Below are 16813 nucleotides of genomic sequence, written 5' to 3'. Positions count from 1 at the left end.
TTTTTGAACAATATTTTGATAAATATTTTTTAAAAAATATTATTTTAATAAATTATTTAAAAAATAATATTAAATGGATAGAAAATTAAAATTAAGAAGGCGGTAAAATGTCAGCGATTTTTTTTTTTTTTTTTGGGTTCAAGGAAAAACGTCGGGCGCCCGAGCGCAAGAAAAGGGCCCCACTTTGACCGCACGTAACGGTCCATTAGCGCATTCTCGGCATTTCAGATAAAAAAATTAAAGCGAAACTAGAGTACGGAGAGTACCAGTAATATTCTGCATTTGTTCCATACGACGCCGGAGATCTCCGCATGACTGCGGGCGCCGACGAGCCCTACCGCGAAGAACAAGAAGGCGGAGCGATGGCGATGCAAGAAATCTTCCAATCGGTCCGCAGCTCTCTGGTCTTTCGACCAAACACTAATGGGGACGATGGTGGCGGTGGAGTCGGCGGCATCGCGGGAAAGATCGGTTTTTGTCTCAGAAAATCGAGAGGGTTAGGTTTTGGGCCAGGGTTCCTCCACAAGGCCCCACCCTTACCTCCGGGGCCTCCTATCGTCGCCGAGGACAGCTCCCCTCCGATCCGGTGGAGGAAGGGCGAACTCATTGGCTACGGTGCCTTTGGCCAGGTGTACATGGGTATGAATCTCGATTCTGGAGAGCTACTCGCCGTGAAACAGGTCTTCTTTTTGTTTTAAATCTTTTTTCTGGGGTTAGGGTTAGGGTTAAATATTTGATCTTTGTCGTTCCGGGTTGCTAACTATGGTTTGGTTTTTTGTTTGTAGGTTCTGATCGGGAATAACGGTGCTTCCAGGGCGAAAGCTCAAGTTAGGATCTTTACACTTGTTTCTTTACTGCAACGATGTTCTATTTTGATTTTGCTTATTTATTTAATTTTTGGATCACATCATAAGTTGTTCTTTCGTATATAGAAGTGCTGGTTTATACTTGCTTTCGTAATGCGATACTTTAAATATATGGGTAGGCTCATATAAGGGAGCTTGAGGAAGAAGTTAAGCTTTTAAAGAAGCTTTCTCACCCTAATATTGTTGTAAGTGGAGCAGATCGCCTTTTTCTTGTTAAATATTTGATTTGTTCGCTTAGTCTTAGCTGATTTCATCTAAATTTTTATCTGGGGTTTTGCGCAGAGATACTTGGGAACTGTTAGGGAGGAGGAGACCTTAAATATTCTCTTGGAATTCGTGTCAGGTGGATCAATTTCATCACTGCTTGGGAAATTTGGGTCCTTTCCCGAAGCTGTAAGTGACCTTTTTTTGTTCATGCTTTAATTGCCATATATAGAATGTTGGTTATATAGTAACTCTCTCTTTTGAGCAGGTTATTAGAATGTATACAAAGCAGCTGTTGCAGGGCCTCGAGTATCTTCATCGTAATGGAATCATACATAGGGACATAAAGGCATACCCTTTTACCAGCATAGTTCCTTATGGCTTTATTGTTCTGTTTATTTTGCTCACTGAAAATAGAAATTTGCTTGGATTTTGTCTGATTTCAGGGTGCAAATATACTTGTTGATAACAAGGGGTGCATTAAACTTGCAGACTTTGGGGCATCTAAGCAAGTTGCTAAGCTGGTATGGGAGCCAAAAAAATTATTGCCTTTTTGCCGATTCTAATATTTCACTAGACCATACTGACCTCTGAGAAGTTTACCGCGGTAGGTTCAATGCATAAGCCTGTTTCTTAGGAATGATGTGAATTCCTGAATATCGATCCAAATTGCTAGCACAACCAATCACCATTGACTTGCCAAATGATCTCCTTCAACTTTCTCTATCCAGATAGTTGAATTTGATCATCTCATGTGGCACTAAATAAGAGTATATGTAATTTATTCATAGCATTGATCAATTTTGTGTGCTAAGAGACTAATACAATGTGTGTATTTGTCATCATATATGGTCCAGCATGATCAAAGTTTATTAGAATTGGTCTTATATGTGAGATTTATACCAGACATATGTTATTTTACTGGATGAGTTCTAGGGTTTGAATCATATGTATGTTTGTCCTACTTGGTCTAGACTAGGCAATTTGAACTAAGTGACGGTTCTGCTAGATATACTCGGTTGCAATTGTGCCAAAGTGCTATCTGGCTGAAACAGTTCTCCATGGGCCCAGAATTTAGGTCTTGACAAACTCCAAATTGAATAAGGCTCTTGCTGGCTACAATGTCTAACTACTCAATCACACTCTTAGAGTTGTACCCTTTCAAGAACATGTGAAAGAAAAAGAGGGAGGAAGTACACACCTTTGTTTTGCCAAAAAGTGCTGATTCTTTCTTCGTTTACCTTTTCCCCAGGTGCATAGGAACTTTATGATGGCTTTGAGTGTTACATTCAGTAGTTGGTAACATATATAATTTACAAGTTAAAGTTATTTTATGAAAACTAGTCAATAATAATAAATAAGCTACCTGGCAGACTGATGCTTATTCTGCTGTATATTCACTCAATTCTAGTGGACAAAATCAAATCCTGCTCAACACACAATGTAACTCAGGAGCTTTGCCTGCTCTTTTTTGAGGTAAAGTAGTTCCTGGAAGTTTGCTACTCTAATTAATATATCCTCAGTCAGTGTTCTTTGTTTTATTGGAATCAGCAATTTTGTTGTGGAGATGTGTAGAAACTTTAATACTGCTAAGTTTAATTTTAGAGGATGTATTCGTATTCTTAAAGTTTGAATGGGTTTTATATGTTAAGATCCTTTGCATATATTCCTGTCTCTTGATGGTGCTGTATGAAAAAATACAAATTCTTTATGAAGAAGGGTTAAGTTTAGGATAATGGCCATGCTGTCCATATGAGCCTTTCATGTCTACTTCTAATAGAGATGGGCCTAATGGTCGTATGATGCAGAAGCAAATAATGTTGTAACTGGGTTTTTTCAATCATTGTCACCCTATATGGATCTTTATTATTAAGACATTTAATGCTTAAAAAAGAATCTGTTTTACCACCTATGTCCTATTTCTTTTTTATTTTTTCCCAATCATTCTTTTCTTTTTTGAAGCATCTGTAAGTATATATGCCTTTGAACTTGTTAGGCAACTATCACAGCTGCCAAGTCAATGAAAGGTACTCCTTACTGGATGGCACCAGAAGTGATTGTTCAAAGTGGGCATAGCTTGTAAGCACCCAAATCCTTTCTGTATTTTTAACTGCTTATGGAACATTACATTCTCTCTTTCTATTTAATGATGTAATCTTGAATTTTGAACTTGCAACTTATCTTTTTCCTATCATTCATATTTTATTGTTCGCATCTCGCTTTGCCAATTGAATGTTATGCTTCCATTCATTTTTTGAAATATTTTTTCATGCTTCTGTGAAATGGTAGAGATCTGCAAAGTGAAAAAGACATAAAATGGAATATCTATACTTCGATGTCATTCTACCTTCTTGTTTTCTGATGTTTCCATAAAGAAGTATGTTGTGACTCCATAATGGTTATATGATTGTTCCTTTATTGTTCCAGTAAATGTTTCTCTTTGATTACAATCTGAGAGTGAAGATTGATCCTGTTTGGAATAACAAGAAAGGGAGATCATTACTCATAGATTATTCCTCCTGCAGCGCAAGAAGAGTTGTTTGATGTTGATATTCCCTAATAATTCTATTACATGATTCAAAAGCTATGACAATGTTGCCTAAGAGATGTTGAACTTTCCTGTGCATTTACGCTATCCTGAAGTTTGTTAGAGGAACTTTGGATGTCTAGTACATAGTTATACTTCTAGACACATTAAATTGCATTTTGGCTATTGATCCTTATAGATTTCTTTCCCATGCAGACAGTTTTAGTAACAACCTTCCTGTGTCTGTAACTTATTTTGTTGCAATTCTGTGATAATTCTTCCAGCTCTGCTGACATTTGGAGCGTTGGTTGTACCATTATTGAGATGGCCACTGGCAAACCTCCTTGGAGCCAGCAATACCAGGAGGTTAATCTCTCTCTCTCTCTCTCTCTCTCTCACCCCTTCTCATCTCCCTCCTTTGTAGAATTTTGTCAGGTCTGCAATAAATTTCTTAATAAATATTCGGTTGCCAAACATTCAAATTTTGTGCAGGTTGCTGCTTTATTTCATGTTGGCACAACAAAGTCACACCCACCAATTCCAGAGCATCTTTCTTTAGAGGCCAAGGATTTTCTTTTGAAGTGCTTACAAGAGTATGTACTGATGTTTCTTTTTTATTTGGTTTGTTTATGCCAAAGTGCACCAATCTGATGGTAGGCATGTCACGTAGGCAGTTAATTTACCGTTCACTTTTGACAAGCACTGCTTGAAATATTCTAGTAATTATAAATATCTATTGGCAGATCATATTAAATAATGTTCAAGTGGATATATGCTCTTTCTTCTCATTGGTTATGTCCTGTGACTGGGAAAGCTTGCACCCAGAAGCCAGTCTAATGGCTAATATCCTGATAGACAGACATCCAGACCTAGCTACTGTTGTTGTTTATTTTTCCTTTGCACCAGACATGTTTGGAGAAAATTGTTTTTTATCTGTCTCTTCTTAGATCCTGAGTGACCAGATCTGATGGTAGCCATCTATTTTCACTGTAGATTTGGTTCAAGCCAGTGCTTGTCACAAAATCAATATCATAGAGAGAGCCTATTTAGAAAGTTTGAAGACTAATAACTCAGTAGATTACACAGACACACACAGACACAAATGTAGATGCTTGAGATTTCTTAAGCTTCTGTATTGTGTTCCACCTCTCTCATTTTCCCAGTCCCAGTTGACCATATCAGGTGGTGAGCACCTGTTCTCACTATGAAGTTGAGCATACTGGAGACTGTTCCAGATCAGCTTTGTGCCCTAGGACCTGATACATCCTGCACCTTTTAGACCTTTAATATGCTGACCTGATAACTGCTGCTGTTTTTTTTTCTTCCTGCAATTTGTCATTGACAAAGTTCAATGAATATTTCTGAAATTGCTATTTAAAAAGCTTGAAAGGGAAAATATTTCAGTATGCTGCCTTTTGGGATATACTTTATTTTTCTCATGCCTTCTCCAAAATCTGAGCACAAGTATTGCATTGTTTTCAGGGAACCAAACTTGAGGCCAGGTGCTTTTGATTTGCTGCAGGTAATACTGACTTTTGTTTCAAATTAACAGATCATGGAATGATATTTTAATGATATTTACTCATCATCCCGATGACCTGATATCACCATTGTGGAAGAAAGTTTGACTCATGTCTTGTATTTATTCCTTGAAATTTCCTTTTTAGCATCCCTTTGTTACAGGGGAATTTAAGGATCCGCATCCATTGTATCATTCTCCGGTTAAGGTCAGCCTACCCACTACAAATTGGTTATGTTTCATCAATTGGTTCATATAGGTATTCCTCCCCTGATAATGGTCTCATGGCAGGAACCCTCCAAAACTGTGGTTACATCATCGAAAGTGCAGATGAACAACTTGTAAGGAATATTTTTATGATATTTGTATTTTTTAAATTGTCTCTGTTATGCAGTAGTGACTTGAGAAAGCTCTTCTGGTGCATTCTTAATCTGACAACTACGCATCATATACAGAGGCTTGAATGATATGAAGCATGCATATGGCAGTGGCTTCACCATTAATTCTGAGAAGGCCTCAACAGTAAGACCTATCTGGGAGGTGAGTCCTGATGATGAGGTGTGCCGGTTTAGTGACACAGATGATTTTCCAGTGGTTGGATCGGTAAGATTTTCATTTCTCTATGAGTAACTTATACTGTCTTAAAAGAGATTGCATTAATGTACATTATACTGCTTGCTGAAGTTAAGCGGTCATGTATCTGCACTCACTAATTTCAGAGCTTTAATCCAATGTCGGAGCCATTTGATGACTGGCCATGCAAGTTTGACTTCAGTGCAGAACAAAGAATCATGAACTCAGATGACTTGGGCATGCCAACTAATGGTGCTTCTGGTGGTGGTCAGGAAGGGGAAAATGACTTTACGTTCCCTTGTGGGCAAGTATGTGAAGATGATGAAGTTACAGAGACAAAAATTAAGGCTTTCCTGGATGAGAAGGTTTGTATTAACAATTTTTTGCTTAAACATGACTAATTATTTGATTTATCCATATAATGCATGAACAAAGACTAGCAAGCAGTTATGTTATCAAAGACTTAAAATAATGTGCTTTCGTTAAGTATAACTCGCAAATGACATGTAACCAGAACATCCATCCATCTCAGGCCCTTGATCTGAAGAAGCTGCAGACCCCTTTATATGAAGAGTTCTACAACACCATGAATGCTACAAGTTCTCATGGAGTTGAGAGTACGTGCAAGGAAACCATCACAAATATTTCAAGATTACCACCCAAAGGCAAGTCATCACCCAACAAGGTGGTAAGTGGGTCATCTTCCCCATGTTCTGATACCACAAAGAACATTAGCCCTGGGAACCGCAGTAGGCAAGTCTCAAGCACTGATGAGGAGAATAATCAGATTCTGAGAGAAATACCTTCTCCTCAGCTTAATGAGTGGGGAGATCCTCTTCAAGATGTTCAACAAGAACCAACCAGCCTAAGGTTTGTTAAACAATATTTATATTCCTATGTGATTCTATATGTACCTGTCGCACATTATATTGCTAACCCGTTGGGAGGAGAACTTGCAGGAAAGCAAGTATATTTATTTTTGAGATGCTCTTTAGGTTGTTGTAAATCATTGGAGAAAGTCTTTCACCTTTTCTTTTTCCCCCTAGCATGTACATATTGTTTTCCTTTCTCATCTGATAACAATAGCATATTGGGAACAGCACAAGCTTTTCTGAGAGACGGAGGAAGTGGAAAGAAGAGTTGGATCAGGAGCTTGAGAGGGAAAGAGGTAATTTAAGCTTCACAAACCAATCTTGGTATTTGGATTATCGTCTTTTCTTATTTGATCAATGACTATACTCGCAGAGATGATGCGCCAAGCAGGGCTCGTTGGGAAGATATCTCCAAAGGACAGAGGCCTAAATCGCAAGAAAGACCACTTGCCATCCACATCTCCAGCCAAATAGGTGTACAGACTTACCTAGCCTTATTGGTTATCTTACTGTGTGCTTCATCTGGTTATCGATGAATAAAAACACACTGGCAAAAGTGCAGATCCTATTACCATGATTTGCCACCCTACCATCATTGGCATATGAAAGCAAGACAGCCAGCGGTTTTTGCTGGTTTAGCACAAAGAGAAAAAGGTAATCTATCACTCTGATATCTTATGTGCAGCAGCCAGCCAGTGCTCGGTGTGCTATGTTTGTTTTGCAAAGCAATTGTTGATGCTATTCCAGCGGTATGTTAGCAAATTGATGTTGTATCATGTTTGCCTTGTGGTAATGCATCTGAGAAGCTTGTTATAGATTCTAATTGAAGATTGAATTTTTTTTTTTTTCTTGAAAAAACTGTAGGAGCATTCTATAAAATAAATACATTAGAAATTTATTACAAAAAAAAAAAAAAATTCAGGTAATATTTAAAACAAAATTAGCAGTACTCACCTGAGCATCAGCTTAATGGTGGTACCCCTCTGCTTATAAACGGGTGGAGGTGGACTCTCTATTAGCTTCAACTTTACGAGCATTCCGGCATATCAAAAACCCCAAAAGAACTCTTCTCTGCTCGAGTGGCGTCGATTCCGATTGGGTCTTATGATGTGACCATGCAATGATGCTGATGGTTGCCATGGTGGCACACTTGAATTCGTATTCTCCCTGAAGTGTCTCATGCAATGTTTGATAGCCGAAAAAGCTGTGCGGTTCACGCCATCCATCTTGGCCATTGCTAACCTTCCGAACACTTCGTTTTGGTTGGGTTGAGATGAATGAATATTCTAGCTGAAGAGTTTCTAAGCCTGGACATCTGGGTGCGTTCAAGTAGCCGATGGTTTATCCTCATCTATACTCATTTCTTCGGCGAAAGATCGACTTTCATGTAGGTTGCGCTGGAGCAAGCTTAGTCCTGCTTCACTCTGTGAAGCTGGATTTTTGCTGATTGTAGTTTCCCCTCAACGTGTTTCTATTCTAGTAGGCGAACTGGCTGGAGCTGTGGTGGTTTACAGCCTGCAGTTGACCATTATAATTGAACTTCATGACTGGTAAGGCAACTTCCCCTAACTAATTGGATGCATGTAAAAGATACTAGCAGGCATCCATGTACAAGAGGAATCAAGTGATAGATGAGATGGCTAATATTTCTTATTCCATGGATCATTCTGTTGTCTTTTGACATCTTTAATCCTCAGGCATGCTCGGGTTATTTCTTTTTTAAGTCTAATTTTGTGGAGGCTTTGCCTCTCTTCTTCAAGCAAAAAGAAAGAATTCAGATGGATTATTTATAGCCCACAGCTAAAATATTTGCACCAAACATGAAGAAAGCAAAGGTGAGCCAGGACATGGCACAAATGGGTCTGCAACAAGTTTAGCCACAGGAGTAGCTCCATCATTTCAGATTTGGTCGTTGGGAGTAGGCTGGGTCGAGGCTATGGAACACCTGTCACATGCACCATTTCTACGTGCTAGAGCCAGAAGGCGTGTGCATCGCACGTGCCACCAGGGCAAGGGGCTCTTGGATCAAGCAGTGAAGCCTTGCCTTCTTTCTTTCCCCTGCGCTTTTAGCACCTCCCTGTGAAGCAGCCCATCGTAGTCTGGAGCTGCGCTGCGAAGCAAATAGCAATGGCTGGCTCTCTCTCCAAGTCCTCCCTCTTCTCAGGCTTACGCTTCCACTCCCAGGTCTATCCTCTCCCCACGATCTTTTTTCTCTTTTTTATTTCTTTCGGATCGACCCCATCTCTCTCATCTCCGATCCCTCTCTTGCCGCAGAAGGGGGAGCCAGGGCTCCATCTCCCGCGCCGCGGATACCACATCGAGCTCGGAGCTCGCGAGAAGGCGGTGAGCCCTCTTCCCGTTCTTGTATTCGATTATCTTTCATCATTACTGAAGTTAGCGAAAATTTGGTGGTTAGGGTTTCGGTCTTCTTAACTGTAAGATTTGTAGATCACAATCATTGCTTTCTTGTGGCTTATGATTGGGGATTAACGATTACTTTGGGATGAGGGGAAAGAAGATCAGAATGTTGGTTTGATGAGTTTCTTCTTGGTGGGTGCTAGCGATGACGTGATCGTTTTAATTTTTGAGCTTTGATCAATTTGTGGTGACAGTCGATGATGATGATGATGATGATCATCGTCATCATCATCATCATCATCATCATCATTATTATTATTATTATTTATTTTTTATTTTTTTTAAGTTCTTCTCCATGATCACGTCATCATCATATTCTTGTGCTTGCTTGCTCATCTTATAATTCTTGTTGTGCAATGGATGATGCCGCAGCTCCTGGAAGAAGATCCCGCGCTAAAGAAGTTCAAATCGTACAAGAATACTGTGAAGCGTGTATCGAAAGTTGGGGATGCCCTTACCGTGATTGTTGTAGCTGGTATGATTTATTAGCAATCATGATTGATTTTGTTGTTAATCTTTGACTTAATTGCAATTCTTACTGTGAAATAATTTTGTCATCCAAGATTCATATGATCGTTATGCTAGCAGAAACTTGAGTTGCTGTGGAATGTGTTCTGTTCAGTGATTTTATATTCATTGTTGAAAAAGAGAATGCTTCTAGTAAATTGTTCACATAAGTGCCATGCTAGTTACTTGTGGACACAGAATGGTTTTTATTTGTTTTTGTTTTTCTTGTGTCTGTGCATGTGTGTGCTTGCATGTGCATGCATTTTTCAGGGGAGTTCATGTGAACTGTGAAGAATATATATATATATTTTCAAGTCATTTAACACTAGTGGAAATGCATACGTCCTTTAAATAATTTAGATAAAACACGTGCTTTTGACTGATGTGAGTCGAGGAAGTGAGGAGAGTTATGGGTGGTCAACAGAGAAAAGTCCACTATTTTAATATGGCATAATCCTTCAACTGTTGGAGTCTACTGATAATTAAGGGTGCGTTTGGTTACACTTTTTGATTTTTGATTTTTAAAAAGTATTTTTTATTTTTTTTGATTTTTGCTATTGAGTAAAAGAAAAAAAGTAAAAAGTATGTTTGGTAACTACGTTGCAATAAAGCAAAAAGCAACGATTGGGGACGGCAGGTGAACAGTCCGACGAGAGAAAAGGATTCAGGAAGGGAGGGAGAAGGAGGTGGGGAGGTGACGAGCTCAACGAGGGAGAAGGATTCGGGCTCTTTACTTTTTGGTTTGGTGTTTTAGATGTGCGGAAGCAAAAAAAACAGAAAAGTAAGTTTTGAAAAGCAAAAAATTTTTGCTTTGTATATAAAGCAGTTATTTTGATTTTTTTGATTTTTGCTTTTTGCTTTTCATGATGTCACCAAACATTGCTTTTGATTTTTGTTTTTTAAAAATCAAAAAGCAAAAAAAGTACTTTTTTAATGTCGAACCAAACGCACCCTAAGTTTTACATGAGATGGGAGAGTTGTTAGCTGTTTTATCACAACTCAAAACTCTTAACTTATTGACTTTATCTCAAAAAAGAATCTTCACTCGGAGAATTGGGGTGTGCGAGGGCCATGCGTAGCATCCATCCCATGATGAGGGGAAAGAGGGCAAGGATTGGGATTCAAGGAGGTCCAAAGTGATTTCAAAGTTATTTTGTTGAAAATAGTGGGGACAAGTCAATCATGCTATAGACTTGCCCCTGCTTCTCCCTTGTTGCCTAGGATCCCTATTAATCTACCCCTTTATTTATTGAATAGGGCTTAATCTTTAAAAGGTGTGAGACTTTCCAGTGCTTTAAAAAAAAAAAAGAGCTCAAATTGGTACTAAGAAGAACCAATGTCTTCAACCTGGACAGAACTGCTGACCCCTCTTAAATACATACGCCAGCCTGCCATAGATTTGGATGTCACTCTAGGCTGCGAAGGTCATGGAGTATTGGCATGGCAATAGAGGCTCAAAATTGTCATCTTGGCAGCTACAACCTTTTTCTAAACAATAAGTGTAAGTTGACTAGTTAATAGCACTTCTAATTAAATAATACTTGAATGTGACACTTCACTAGAAGAGTTTGTCTTAACTATTGATGGCATTATAGTTGAAAATTCAAGTGCAATCAATTGCATTAAAATGTTTTTTAGGAGAGCGCTTAAAGAAAAGGGGCCAAGTGAAGACTGTTCCAGTTGACATAAACAGGGCAGTACATTTTTGGAGTGCCATATGGTGTTGTGCCATGTTGTGCCTAGGTGTCCAAAAGTGTGGACACTCTACGCAACTCCTAAAAATTGAAGTGACGAGGTAACACAGCTAGCTACACAAGACAAGGCCTTCCTAAAATCTCTTGGGTTTCATCAGCAAGGCTATATAGATTTCACAAACTACATTATTTGGTCATTTTCAAATTCGCTAGACCTAGTGTGAACTATATCACCGCTGTCAAAAGCATGCTTAGGCATAGCACTGGTCCCTCCCCCTCCTCAAAGCGAAGCGACTTCATTTGGGTGCACAAAATGTCCACCTTATGTGCGTTTCTACGAGGCACGAATGCACAAAATGGCATGCCTTTTTTGTGCTGTCAGTTGTGCACATCTACTGTTTTTCCTGTTGACTGTTTGTATTGGTCTCTTATGTATTTGTATTTGCATTTTTTTGACCATTTGTGGGTATAGTTGAAATTATTTATTGTGTTTGTATATGGATTTACATGTTGTGTATGCTCGTCTTATCTTTATTATCAAATAACCGATTTCATTGTAAGGATGCATTCATGTATATAGATACATATATACACGTTCATATATTCTGCACACACATGTATTTATGTATATGTTTTTGCTTAATATTTATATACATACATGCATTCATATGTGCATAGACAATAGATGGGAGTAAATATACATAAAATGAATTCATGTTGTTAAACATTCTTTAATGAAAATGATATGAACAAACGCAACACAAAGCAAGCACAAATCTATATACGTATATTTGTGTGTATCTATGTGTAGCCTTACTACATGCCTTGCTTTGCACCTTGTGACTTTAATGGCTTTGTGTTCTATAGGTTAACATCAAAATCACAAAATTTAGAATTATTCATCCACCAAACCCATCCTTAAAAAGGTTAATATTCATATAGAAGAAGAAAGAAAGAGAAAACTCTTATCCTTAAAACCCATTCGCTAAGTATGTTGGAGCTATTTGTGAAGTGTAAAGAGTCTCTTTTTATTTTTTATTATTTTTTTTAAAAGTATGGTCTAAAATAAGTATCCAATATGTATTCTAATTTATCCACTGGGATTGGTATATCATTCATATTGGATATAGTTATTGCATGCAATTCAAATTCTTCATGGATCCTATAATGGAAGAGATGGATTTTTTGTATCCCTTATTCTTATGTAATGTTGTTTATGTGGATGCAGGTGGCAAGTGTAAGATGGTAAGATAATTTACCATGATAACAACTAAATTTTTTGCATTTCTATTATGGTGTTTTTTTTCGTTTTAAGTTCATAATGGAGTCAAGGGTGAAAACCAAGGTGGTTGACTTGTCAATAGGTGGGGTTGGGTCCTAAGCTGACTTGACGCAACCTGAAATTGGACCTCACTTAACTAGCCCAAGAAATTGATCTTAGCCACAAAATCAAACAGATCTCTAGATTACAATAATTCGTCAAGAGAGAGAAAGGGAGATGCTTGCGACATCTTATCTTCTTCTTCTAAGACCCTCTTTGCGTTGCCCTGTTCTTCACCTCCTTTGCTGCCCACAAAGGTCATACACTGCCCTCTTGCTGCTGTGGACATAGGCATGGGCTCCTTCAAACACATCCTTGCTTGTGCCCTCCCCTCTAGTTGCCTCCTTGACCCCAGCCGGCTCAAGGAGCTCGTGCTCCACCATGCTCCCTCCTAGAAAGATCCCTCCCCTTGTTACCCTCCGCACCCTCATCGCCCTCCGCCCCTCCACAGCCCTTTGCCCTCTCCCCCTCCACCACCATGCCTAGAAGCCACCTCTGTGGTCCCCGATGCCTCTAATTACATTGACCTCCTCTCCACTTCAACCTTGACCTCAAAGTTAAAAGCGTGGTCCCCCCAGTTGTGTCAACTCCTAATCCAATGATTCCATCTTTTCATTTGATCTTCATAGAGGAGGAGAGGAGATTAAAATCAGGTTAGATTGGGTTGAAGTTTGTGTTGTTGAGTCGGGTAATGGGACTTGTTATGGGTCGGGTTGGCTTAGACCCGACAGATCTGCAAGGGTGGGCTGATGAGGGGGCACATACCCCACTCACTTCAAAAAACTCCCTATATGCCCCTTTGCTATGCCCATCCTTCTCTTATTCGAATTCCCCAGGACCCTTCATCTAGGCCCAAGGTCCATGTTGGCCCAATCAACAAAAAAATTAAATAAAATAGAATTATGATATTCTTGTATCTTTGGAGATCTTGTTTTGTCTTGTGGAGTCTGTCCTATCCTGGTTTGTGCGCCATGCTTCCTCTCTAACCTGCGCTAGGAGGCTCTCCCCCCACTTTGCTTGCTCACTCTCAAAAGGCTAGCACCCACACGCCTTGCTCCTCTAGCCTCTTCAACCGCTCTTAATGCTAGATCTCTCTCCCATGTGTGCGCATATTTCCTATTGGCCAAGCTCCAATGTCCTCTTGTCATCCCAACGTATTGCCAAGCACCATCTGTCTTACTGTCTCTCTTGTCTTTCTAGTTGACCATCAAGCACTTGTCTAGGCTCGCCCCTCTTCCATCCTCTCTCATGATTTAGTTTGGTAATCAAGATTTTTTCACTTATTCATAGTATAATATTGTGTAATATTGTATGTAAGGTATCTATTATATTTAAGTCATGCACCTTGCTTATTAGTGACTTGAGATACAATATTTTCTTTAGTTAGATTTATTAATTACTAATATCTCATGTTTTGCTTTTTAAAATGATTTGGCTCTTCTTTTTATTAATTATTTATTTGTTTATATCTCTCAGAGTGGCTCATATAATTATCCTAAGCCTTTTAAAAAAATATAAGTTATTAGCAATTTATGTTAGATCAGGAGATTCTATTAAAAAAAAATTCTCTAATGACGTTAGTTTTTGTATAAGTTCTTATTGGACTTAACAGTTGTATCCATATATTCAAACAATTAATAAAAAGATGAATGCTTGATTGTTAATAGTACAATACAAACTAATGTTGGCGGACTCGATATCGAAAGCTGTGCCGACCGACCGACGATACAACTCGGTATGGGTCCATATTGGATCGGATCGGCACGAACCGACACAGAGGAGAAGGAAACTGGGAGGAGGAAAAAAGAGAGAGGGGAGGAGGGAAGGAAGGAATGGGATGGAGAAAAGGGGTTGGGAGGGAGAGGGTGGCTGGAGGAGATGTCGATGGTGGCCAAAGGTAGGCCGTCGGCATGCTCGGAAGGCCGCCAAGGCCTCCACTTCCTCTACCAATTCTCGGCTGAGAAAGAGATAGAGAGAGACGTGAGGGGAAGAAAAGGAAAGAGGGCAAGCCATCGGAGAGGTTGTTGGGGGGCCTCCAATGCAAGAGTGAAACAAGAGCGATTGTCCCTGTTTCACTATTTTTTTTTTAAAAAAAAATTTGATTACAATGAAGCTGGCACATCCATTGCCAGCTTCACTATTTCTAAGTGAAGCTAGCAATTGGTTTGTCGACTTCACTATTTCTGAAATAGTGAAGCCGACAATGGGTTTGTTGGCTTCATTGATCTTAGGATTTTAAAAATAAAATCTTGAAATAGTGAAGCCGCAATGAACAGGGACAGTTGCTCCAGTTCCACTGTTTGGGCCGTGCCCGCGCATTTTCCACTATCCAATGGCCACGGCGGCCATCCGGTGCCCTCCGGTAGCTTCTCCATCGGCTGCACCTTCCTCAAGTACCATCACATCTCTTCTCTCTCTCTCTCGATTAAAAGTCCTATCGGACAACATCGAGCCGCGGAGGCCTCTACGGCCCTCCGACAGCATCGTAACCTCTCTCCCTCCCCTGCTCTCTCTCTCTCTTTTTCTCTCCCTCTGATGTGCTGTATTGCTTGACCAAACCATCTTGGTTTGCCGTCAGGATGGCTCGGAATGTCCTAAACCATCCGGTTCGGGACGGTTCGGCGAACCTTGATATAAACCATCTTTTCGTAGCATACTATATACTTCTATATTTTTGTTGATATTCTTTTCGACTAATTTAACTTTATTCACATTGATGATCAAATGATAGGTAGAATTGAAAATTTTATGAATAAAAGTTGGAATCCCCCCCCCCCCCCGAAAGAAAAAAAATATTTTTGAATAATGTCAAGAAGTTTCACTGGTATAGATTTCATAGTATTTATATCTTTCAATTTTCAATTCATGAAGAAAATGAGTAAGGTTTGGGAGATTCCTTGGGACAGTCAAAAAATAAAAGCACTAATCTGTCATCTCATGATTTCTTAAAATTCCTTTTTTTTTTCTCCCAAATCGCACTAATTCAGATTGAAATCATAACTTGGATTTGTCTCAAAATTTGCAGATTCTCCCCAGAAAAGATTCTTGAAATACCAACATACCAAGTCCAAGGTTTCCTTTATTTGTGATGTTACAACAAACACATTTATTTATATTGGAAACCTTTAATTGAATAGGACATCACATGTTCAGTGCTGGTTGCTGAAGTATCTTAGAACATGACTGGTGGTGCATTTTTGCTTAATTCATTTCAGATCTCTATTGTGGTGTTGCTGCGCGTTAATGGCCTGTCATGTCATTGTAATTCAAATTCAAAGCTGTATTTGTTAGGCATTTCTGCATTAAAGGATATTGACTGTATCATCTATAGCTAATACCAGCCATATACCGTGGGCATATGACAGATTGACAGTTGATTCGATATTTTACGACACGCATAAAACCACGGTTGTCTGGGTCACTGTTGAAGAAATATCTTTTAGATATTGTCTCCGTGAGCATGTGTTTCTTATATGTTCTGTTCCTTCCATTTCTGGGAAAGTATATTTGGGCCTTTATTAGCACTCTGGGGGATTATCATAATCTGTATCATTGTTCTGATTAATATGAAATGTTTAATCACTGCAATAAGCAAAAGGTGTCAAGCTGTCATCACTGAATACACATTAACTCTTAAAATAATAGTTTGACCAATTCCACAAAATTTATGGGTAGAAAATTGTTAAATATCATATTCTTGTTTTCATAACTGCATGCACGAGCGCTCAGAAGATATAGTTATTTTGCTTCCTGGTTTCAGCGTGCAGCTATGAGATTTATGCAGTGGCGGCAACAAGAAGGGAGCAAAGGCAGCCCTGATGATGTCCAGTTTGCCTAATAAAATGGTTTTCCGTTCATCTTATGTGCTTTTTCGGACTGCCTTTAGCATTGCTTTGTCAGACAGCATCAGAAATCATTATAAAACATCAGCCATGGTTGGAAAAAAATGATACTTGAAATGGTTTTATTTTTCATATTGCAGTCAGTTTTTGTTTGGAAAAGAATCATATGTTCTAAATTGAGGATCTAGTTTCCCAGATTGTTAAACGAGTTTCTGATCATTTGCTGATAAGTTATGCTTCGACAGGCACTGCACACTCAAAGACTGTATGAGAGGAATGAGACAGTGCTTTAGATATTATCACCGGCATTACATTTAGATTCATTTGACCATATATTCTTATCAGATTTCCTTTTTTTTTTTTTTGGAAAAATCCCTGAGGTTCTACAAACCGGTGGTCCAAGCAACTCTTGATAGGGAATGTTCAACCTAGGTTGTGATATGTGCATTGAAATCTCTGTTATGCAGGCC

At 39.0% G+C, this 16813-nt stretch overlaps 2 protein-coding genes across 6 annotated transcripts; both read left to right on the top strand.

Annotated features, from left to right (window-relative positions):
* The first annotated feature begins 245 nt into the window (after window positions 1-245).
* On the top strand, window positions 246-7384 carry LOC105050292 (mitogen-activated protein kinase kinase kinase NPK1). Of its 2 annotated transcripts, XM_019852500.3 has the most exons (18): window positions 246-680; window positions 786-827; window positions 986-1051; window positions 1149-1259; window positions 1339-1419; window positions 1517-1594; window positions 3067-3149; window positions 3882-3963; window positions 4090-4190; window positions 5080-5119; window positions 5265-5324; window positions 5408-5457; window positions 5572-5719; window positions 5836-6054; window positions 6222-6559; window positions 6790-6857; window positions 6935-7035; window positions 7124-7384. In XM_019852500.3, exons 1-17 carry the CDS (start codon window positions 312-314, stop codon window positions 7033-7035), a joined length of 2037 nt encoding a protein of 678 aa, XP_019708059.1. In that variant the 5' UTR covers window positions 246-311; the 3' UTR covers window positions 7124-7384. The 2 variants fall into 2 exon arrangements, with proteins under 2 accessions (XP_019708059.1, XP_010928554.1); XM_010930252.4 differs by having other exon boundaries at window positions 6935-7384.
* A 1127-nt stretch (window positions 7385-8511) lies between these two features.
* LOC105050293 (succinate dehydrogenase subunit 7, mitochondrial) lies at window positions 8512-16548 on the top strand. 4 transcript variants are annotated; one of them, XM_073261847.1, is made up of 6 exons: window positions 8512-8745; window positions 8836-8904; window positions 9352-9454; window positions 12409-12425; window positions 15527-15573; window positions 15717-15954. In XM_073261847.1, exons 1-5 carry the CDS (start codon window positions 8689-8691, stop codon window positions 15548-15550), a joined length of 270 nt encoding a protein of 89 aa, XP_073117948.1. In that variant the 5' UTR covers window positions 8512-8688; the 3' UTR covers window positions 15551-15573; window positions 15717-15954. The 4 variants fall into 4 exon arrangements, with proteins under 4 accessions (XP_073117948.1, XP_073117945.1, XP_073117947.1 ...); XM_073261844.1 differs by lacking the exons at window positions 15527-15573; window positions 15717-15954 and adding an exon at window positions 16262-16548; XM_073261846.1 differs by having other exon boundaries at window positions 15527-15954.
* The last annotated feature ends 265 nt before the right edge of the window (window positions 16549-16813 follow it).

Source organism: Elaeis guineensis, chromosome 8 (assembly GCF_000442705.2).
Source record: "Elaeis guineensis isolate ETL-2024a chromosome 8, EG11, whole genome shotgun sequence".
NCBI classification, from domain to species: Eukaryota; Viridiplantae; Streptophyta; class Magnoliopsida; order Arecales; family Arecaceae; genus Elaeis; species Elaeis guineensis.
This window is presented reverse-complemented; position numbering and strand designations above follow the sequence as displayed.